General features: G+C 48.4%; 1 protein-coding gene across 2 annotated transcripts; it reads left to right on the forward strand.

Annotated features, from left to right (window-relative positions):
- The first annotated feature begins 5,313 nt into the window (after window positions 1-5,313).
- On the forward strand, window positions 5,314-7,288 carry LOC133889789 (pentatricopeptide repeat-containing protein At5g61800-like). 2 transcript variants are annotated; one of them, XM_062330265.1, is made up of 2 exons: window positions 5,314-6,850; window positions 6,943-7,288. In XM_062330265.1, the coding sequence occupies exon 1, from the start codon at window positions 5,318-5,320 to the stop codon at window positions 6,740-6,742; it is 1,425 nt and encodes a 474-aa protein (XP_062186249.1). In that variant the 5' UTR covers window positions 5,314-5,317; the 3' UTR covers window positions 6,743-6,850; window positions 6,943-7,288. The 2 variants fall into 2 exon arrangements, with proteins under 2 accessions (XP_062186249.1, XP_062186250.1); XM_062330266.1 differs by having other exon boundaries at window positions 7,049-7,288.
- The last annotated feature ends 1,351 nt before the right edge of the window (window positions 7,289-8,639 follow it).

The following is an 8,639-nucleotide window of genomic DNA, read 5'->3' on the forward strand; positions in this document are numbered from 1 at the left end:
GTCCTCTTGCTTGTGCTTTCTTCTTCGAGTTGCTCGAGATGCTATGAACTTAGAGAGATGCTTTATGCATGCGTCTCTTGGATGTAAAAAAATAACCGTTAGTTTTGATGGTTTATGTGAATCATTGGTCATCTCTTTTTTATTATCATATGCCAACAACATTTTTCCTTTAATTGAAACATTAGTGAGCCCTCGTCTCCTCGGGTATTCCTTTCGTCCCACCAGGGTCCTGATGGCCCCTAGGTCATCGAGCTAGGTACTGGGCCTTGCCTGAGTAGCTCCGTGAGCCAGCCAGTAAGCACCTTCCTCCTAGCAGGAACTCCGGGTTAGCTAGGAAAACTCTTTAGGATGGGGAAGGCTAGCCCTCCAGAGACGAGGTGTGGCACGAGGACGGCGAGGCTCTGGAGCCACTCACACCCTCTTGTGCTACCTAAATTGTCGGGATCTCGACCCTTATAACCCTTTGATGGTAGCGTGTGCTGACAAGGTTAGCAAAAAAACCTTTAACTTTGCAGGACCACCTAATCCGGCAATTTGCATATTGTTTTAGTGTGCAACTAGGTGCGCAGTGGCCATCATTTTGACTTCTTGACCCCTCGGTCCCCCTTGTGTCCTGCCTCTCGCTTTTAAGTTTGCTCGCACCTATGCTTTGGAAGCGCCTACGCCTTCCTGGCACCCTCGCATGATGTGGTCGTTAGCGGCCGAAGGGTGCGACCATAAGTGCGTTTAGGTGTCTTAGGTGTGATTCGGATGAATAGGCCTCGCTTAGTGAACCGAGTAAGTTTTCAGGCTTTGCACCTCGACGTAGCCGAGGCTTTATGCCTTTGAGGTGCGAAGGGTTTTGGACCTCATCGTGACGGAGGCTATGCCTTTGAGGTGCTTAGGTTTTGGACCTCGACACGAACAAGGCTATGTGTTCAAGGTGCGGAGGGTTTGGACCTCGACAGGACCGAGGTTATGCCTTCGAGGTGCGGAGGGTTTGGACCTCGTCTCAACCAAGGCTATGCCTTCGAGGTGTAGAGGATTTTAGACCTCATCACGACCGAGGCTATGCCTTTGCGGTATGGAGGATTTTAGACCTTGACATTACCGAGGCTATGCCTTCGAGGCGTGGAGGGTTTTAGACATCGACGCTACCGAGGCTATGCCTTCAAGGTACGGAGGGTTTGAGACCTTGATGCTACCAAGACTATGCATTCGAGGTGCGGAGGATTTTAGACCTCAACACTCATGGCAAGGGTTTTTACCTCAACGCTTATGGCGGAGGTTTTTATACCTCAGTGCTCATGATGGAGGGTTCTTACCTGACACTCATGGCGGAGGGTTCTGATACCTCGACGCTCATGGTGGAGGGTTTTCATACCTCAATGCTCATGGCGGAGGGTCTTTACCTCGACGCTCATGGCGAAAGGTTTTGATACCTCAATGCTCATGGTAGAGGGTTTTGATACCTCAATGCTCATGGCTAAGGGTTTTGATACATCGACACTCATGGTGGAGGATTTTATACCTCAACGCTCATGGCAGAGGGTTTTTACCTCGACGCTCATGGTAGATGGTGTTTTGATGTCATATTGGTGTGCGTTATGTGGCACTATTGAGCAGAGATAGACTTAAGTTTGGTTTTGTACGTACTGTTATGGGCAAATTGCTAGTTGTAGTATAGAATATGTAATAGAGAATATCAGCATACACTAAATTCCTTGTACGAAACATATACCAGCTAGGTAAGCTATTGCTAGTACTAGGTAGTTGTCAGCGGACATACCTTTGCACGAGTTGAGCTTCCTCGTCAAGGCCAGGGGTGCATAAGCCTCTGCCATAGGGGGCTCTACCTAAGCCTTTGGAGCGGTTGGAGCCTGACCGATGGAGCCAGCACCCCTTCTCCTAGGCCACTAGAGCAAAAATGGAGCCCTAGTGATAAGGGGTTTTGCCTGAGCCCCTGAAACAGTTGGTGATGTTTGGTCATGACGATTAGGGCATGGGCGTGGGGGAAGTTCACCCCCATTGTGTTTTGCTAGAGGCAAAGGTCACAGGGGCTTCGGCTTGTTTGCCCTGAAAAGGATGCCCCAGTGTGCGTAATTTCGTCGATGCTACTTCCAGGAGGCACCGAAGGTTCTATCTTCGGTTATGGCTAGGTCTGCTTGCGTGGCATGGTCCCCATTACTGAGGTGCAGCACCGTTGGTGGCGGCAGAGCTAACTGGGTCGAGGATGCCGGCCATAAGGCCAGGTGATCCACCTGGCAGCTTGCTGCGGCCTACGATCCCTGGGTCGCCCATCACTGGTTCTTTTCCCCCACCATATGTGATGCATGCCCCTCGAGGTATTCCTGTCGAAATGTTACAAGGGCCCGACAATCTTTGGTATTGTGGGTACGTCCAGCCCCATGTAGAGTGCACCAGTATCCCTCTGTCAGTAGTCGGCCCAGGTGCGTTATCGTTCAGGGAAGGGGCCAGAGTACCTACGGCTGCGCCGCCTATATTGGGGCGGGCTCGAAGATCCACACGCGTGATCGTTGTAGTGAATTCCATATCATTGGCATTGGCGAGATCTGCACGCTTCGGAGCTCTCGACCTCCTTGGAGCCCCTTTTCGCCAAAGGAGGCTGAGGAGGTTGCTGGGTGAACCGGCTCTTAGAGGATTCTAGCTCGATGAAGGTGCCCTGGTCATTGTCACAGAAGGCGTCTCGAAGCTAGGGCCATGCATTAACGCCCATGGGCTCAAGCGCCTAGAATCAATGGAGGGTCACATGTACACCTACAGCCTCAGCTGTATCCCCTTGGGGTACGGCAAGGTCATCACTGTATTGCTACTGGAAAGCCTCTAAACAAGCAGGCGCCCCTGTGCCAGCCACCACTAGGGTCGCGGTAGGATCAATGGTGGTCGCCGGGCCACTGTTCAGCCCGATTGTGGAACTGGTGGTGGCACATAGCGCGCGTGGTCATGGTTGTCGTGCAGACTTTTGCACATGTGAGGCGGGGGAGCCAGCCGCTTGAGTTGGCGCCCTAGTGGTTTTCTTCTTTGGTGTCATTCTCTTAGTGCTCCTAATCTTCTACAACGTCCCTTCCCACGAACGGCGCCAGCTGTTGGTGAAAGAAATTGTCGTCCACGAACAAGATACGATGAGAACCAACTCACAAGAGTAGCTCAAGCTTAGGGAAGAAATTGAGACGAAAAGATTGCCTAGGATGATTGTGAAATCTGCTGCCTTGGGCATCGTATGCCTATGGTTTGTATTTATAGTGTCATTCAGAGAGTAAGTGTACAAGCACACCCCTATGGGGATTGTGATACAAGTTGCCACTTACACGGCTGGGGATCTAGGGCTAGTCTAGTAAAAAAATTCCCCGGTCGGGACCATAATATCAGCTGCTCTGATATTATCCACGAATAGTGGAGGTTTTTGTGATGGCATGTGGCCATAGTGCTTAGTCGGTTGTCGACGACGGCACACCGGCCCTGTGTGGTGAACCTAGGGCGGCGGCCACTTACGTCGGGTGTTAGGGTGGCCACCACTTGCACTAGGTGTTAGGGCGGTCACCACTTGCGTCGGGTGCCAGGGTGGTCATCACTTACACTAGGTGTCAGGATGACCACCACTTGCTCTAGGTGTCAGGACGGTCACCACTTGCACTGACATTAAATGGCAGCCATATCGTGGGATCCTTGCCCCTCCCGAGGCCTCCGGAAGGCTCTGAAGGCTTGGGCCTTCAGGATCCCTCTGGAACCTGCCATTGTCGGAGGGGTTCTTAGCCTGATGGTCTTTGAACGTAGTCTTAATGGATCCAAAGGGTGTCAGGGGTCCTTAGCTGCAACCTTCCAACAATATCCATGGGTTGGGGTGTTCCCCAACAACCATAGAAGAGGTAAAAGTGCTACAAATTTTCACGAATACTTTTTGAATTATTTTCATGAATTCTTTCGAAAGTTTGTTTGAAATAAATCATAGGAAACCGCTGACAGACAACTTGATTTGTTTCTATACTTATTTCTTTTTCTTTGAAACTTGATTGAATTCCTCGTTAAACTCAAATCTCCCCTGAATAATGGGCACTAAGTGTTTTTGTCCCCGCTAAACCCATATTTGTGCCTTCGAATGGAGTTGTTATTGTTGATATTGAACTATAGAGGTGAAAACCCTTGCATTTCTCCTCTCCCAAAACCGATGGCAACAAAGAATGAGAATTGACGTGAAAGCTTTTCTATGATGTCCTCCGCTTTGGGCTAAAGATCAGACCACCAGTGTCCGGGGCAAGCTAGACCTCGTTCCTCGTCCATCCCCCATATATGCTTGCCATATCTGCAGTTAACATGCCCAAAACTCATCTAAAACTGAGGGTACGCTTGGTTCATGCCAATATCTTACCGCACTTTGTCATACTTGTCACATTTTTAGCCAACTTAGTCCCAGCCAATGACTTCGAAAGTGTGGCAAGCTTCTCATGAGCAAGCCAACAAAGTGTAATGAATAATTTGATTTCTAAATTTATACAAGTTTGGCAAAGAAAAAAAAAGTGAATAAGTCTAGCTACTTCACCCCCTCAGGTATTGAGGTGTGCTTACTTAATCCCCTCAAGTATGAAACTAAGTATTTAACCTCTTAAAGTATCTAAAACCGTCTAAATAACCCTATTGAGATTTTAAAGTGGTTTCACCACCATGGTGTATTACATAACTACCGACATAACGATGACCCCACATGTTAGGACTCTTTTCCTTTTTCCTCTCTCTTCCAATCCAGTCCCACCTCTCCTTCTCCATTTCTTCTTATTTCTTTTTGCCCGACGACCTCACTAGCGATATAGCAACAACAATAATAATCGGATTATTTTAGATAAAAAGTATCAGTTTTGGTGTGAGATGGAAAAGAAGAAGATAAGAAGTGAAGAAAGGAATGACACGTGGATGGGGTCAGAATGTAAGAGAGAGGAAGGGGGAATAAATTATTCAATATTTATTGTTTGCTGAGTCATCGCCACCTTGACATCTATATTATGGATGCAGTGGTGAAACCACTTGCTAAATCACCACAGAGGTTATGTAGACGGTTGTGAATACTTTAGGGGGATTGAATATCTAATTTTACACTTGAGGAGGTTAAGTAATCACGAGTGAAATAGGCTTATTCCAAGAAAAAATAGAACGTGACACATGTCGGTAAACTTAATATAAACAGACTAGGATATGAAAACCATCCAGTGACATTTGTGAAACCAAGACTTACCTAGTACTCTTTGATTTTTTTTATTTTTCTCATGAAACTGTTTAAAAAGGAAATTGGCTTTACCTTCTATAGCATGTGAAAAAGAAAATCAAAATGGCGGCACCTCCCGACCCGCCACCGCTCAACCTCCCTCCGCCCTACAACTCCCTCCCCCGCCTCCTCCGCCACCACCGCCTCCCTCTCCGCCACCTCCTCGCCGCGCACGCGCTCGCCGCCGTCGCCGGACACCTCTCCCTCCCCGACTCCCGTCCCCATACCCTCCTCCTCGTCTCCTACTCCCGCCTCGCGCGGCCCCTCCCCGCCGCTCTCCTCCTCCTCTTCCGCTCCTCCCTCCGCCTCTCCGTCGCCCCAACCCGCCACTCCCTCCCACTCGCCATCTCCGCCGCATCCTCCGCGGGCCGCCGATACCTCCCGCTCGCCCTCTGCCTCCACGCCGTCGCGGTGGCACGCAACCTCCTCCTGTTCCCGCACGTCGCCAACGCTCTCGTGTCACTCTACGCCAGGCACGCGCTCCCAGACTACGCGCGCAGGGTGTTCGACGGGATGCCCGCGCCGGACGTCGTCTCCTACAACGCCCTGGTGCACGGGTACATCAGAGCCGGGCGGTTGGCGCTCGCGCGGGAGGTGTTCGAGGGGATGCCCGTTCGGGACGCCACGTCGTGGGGCACGGTCGTCGCTGGGTGCGCCAAGGCTGGGCGGCTGGAGGAGGCGGTGGCTCTGTTCGACAAGATGACGGAGGAGGGGTTCACGCCCGACGACGTCGCGCTGGCCGCGATGCTTTCGTGCTGCGCACAGCTTGGCGCCCTGGAGAAAGGGCGGGAGGTGCACGAGTATGTCAAGCAGAGCAAGCCCCGGCCGAACGTGTTCTTGTGCACGGGGCTCGTTCATCTCTACGCCAAGTGCGGGTGCGTCGAGGCTGCGATTGAGGTGTTTGAGGCGTGCCCCGAGAGGAACGTGTTCACGTGGAACGCGCTCGTCGTCGGGCTGGCGATGCACGGTCATGGAACAGTGGCGCTAGAGTACTTCGACCGGATGCTGGCTGAGGGAATTCAGCCAGACGGGGTCACTTTTTTGGGAGTGCTGATTGGTTGCAGCCACGCCAGCCTTGTGGGCATGGCAAGGCGGGTCTTTTGCGAGATGGAGGGCGTGCACAATGTTCCCCGGGAGCTGAAGCACTACGGGTGCATGGCTGACCTGCTTGGTCGGGCTGGACTCATCGAGGAAGCCATGGACATGGTCAGGACAATGCCCATGGAAGGGGACACTTATGTGTGGGGAGGTATACTTGCTGGCTGTAGAATTCACCAGAATGTGGAGGCTGCGGAGGTTGCAGCCCGGCATCTGTTGGAACTGAACCCAGATGACAGTGGGGTGTACTCTGCCATGGCTGGGATCTATGCAGATGCAGGTAGATGGGACGATGTTGCCGAGATCAGGAAATTGATGGATGAAAGGATTCATAGGAGGAATGTTGGCTGCAGTTCAGTTATGACAGATCAAAAAGATGGTATATGCTGAGCTGACCCGGGCATCACCCTAACAGTGTGAATCAAAGGAAGGAATCACAGTGAAAATTTTGCCAAGGACTGGAAGGAATCACAATGAAAATTCTGCCAAGGACGCAAGGTATTTACTTTGTAGTGTGACAAGAATATTTCAGTATTTATTGCTGGTATAGTCAAATTATTTGTGATGCCAAGTCTTGATCTGTTCTGCAGGGCTCAACCTCTGTATTTTGCCAAACCTTATGCTGCCAATGTGAAGCTGATGACTGAGAGCCATCTTGGCATAATCTGATGGCTACTTTCATGCATGGCATTACAGATCATTAACTTTGTGGCAACCTGATTCTCTTGTTGGATCAAATGCGGATTCCGATATTGAGGAAGGCAGCACATGAACTGAAGAGGGACAGGAATAATTCTGGGCACAGTGCAGCTATTATTTTTCTCATGGCTAGTGGGCTGGTCCAGCCCCACTGTTTCTCAGGAAATAGAATCTGAAAGATGAGTGTAGCTCAAACTCTGCAGATTTCTCAATTTACCCCCTTTTTGTGAGAGTGTATCTAGACCTCTAAGTGGGTTTTAGTGATAATGATAAAATAATTAAATAACTAATGAGGTTTATAAAGTATGGACAAGTGTAATTCGATCAAGTAAGAATTTGACTTATGGTGATTCACTAAAAAGGAAAAAGAAAAGCGGTACATGGATTGTATAGTTTTAAATTTATTTATTTTTAAAATTAGTGTAGGATGCCATACTATTAAGAGGATACAAAATTTACTTATTTGCGTAAAAATAGTGCTCAAAAGATCTATCATACCTATGAGAGAAACATTGAGCACCATACTTGCACCTAGGTTAGTTCTAATCTTTTGAGAATGTGCAAATGCAAAAGGTCTACACTTCTACAGAGTGTTCGCATTTTCTGCGGACAGTCCGTAGTTGAGCGAGTTGGGGTTAATTGGGAGGTGCGGAGGATCCGTACTTTTGCGAAGTGTCCGTATGTTTGCGGAGAGTACGTATTTTTATAGGTGTAACGGCTATTTTTTTTTTTTTGAGTTGGGTATGTATACCCTCTCACTCCTTTCTTTACTTGGCTACTGCTTTACACGAAAAAGTGAATAGCTTCAGAGAAAAAGTACTCTCCCTCACCTTACTTTAGTTTGAGATTTACTAAGATTTGAGAGTTTAGTTGGGAGAGTGAGATCTAGTGCTTGTGAATTGAGCACTCATTTTCTTCATCAAGCCGGTGATTTTGTGTTTGTTACTCTTGGTGGTTCATCCACCTAGACGGCTAGGCGTTGTCCATCGAACTTCCAATCTTGTGATGAGTTCCGGGATGTTTGTATTACCCATACGATTGAGTAAGTAATCCTAGCTTGATCTTTGTGGTCGCTTGAGTGAGGAAAGAGTTAAAAGAGATTCGGCTCTTTGTGAGCTCCTCAATGGGGATGTAGGCTCTGTGTGAAGTGGCCGAACTTTGGTGAACAAATTCTTGTGCCTCATTTGTCAATTTCTCGTGATTTGATGCATTTACTTGTACACATTGATTATTAGGATTTCGACCCAATCTATTCTCTTGTGAAATTTGAGTTGTAAGTACTTGTTGAAATAAGTTGAAACATATTCTCTGGTGCTTGGTAATTTATGGATTTGATCCACATTGTTTTTCATAGGTGTCTACTTGAGTTTCCTAAAATATCTGGAGTATTCGCATATATTTGCAGGACTACCGTAAATTTGCAGAGGTTCAGGAAAAATCTACGAAGAGTCTGTATATTGCTAATCCGTTGTATTTTAGTTTATAAAAATTTTCAGGTTGCGTCTATTCACCCTTTTCTAGGCGACATCAGATTCTTTTCAATTGATATCAAAGCCTAACCTTCTATAAGGCTTCATCCTTACAGGTT

The sequence above is a fragment of the Phragmites australis genome, chromosome 13 (genome assembly GCF_958298935.1).
Source record: "Phragmites australis chromosome 13, lpPhrAust1.1, whole genome shotgun sequence".
NCBI lineage: Eukaryota > Viridiplantae > Streptophyta > Magnoliopsida > Poales > Poaceae > Phragmites > Phragmites australis.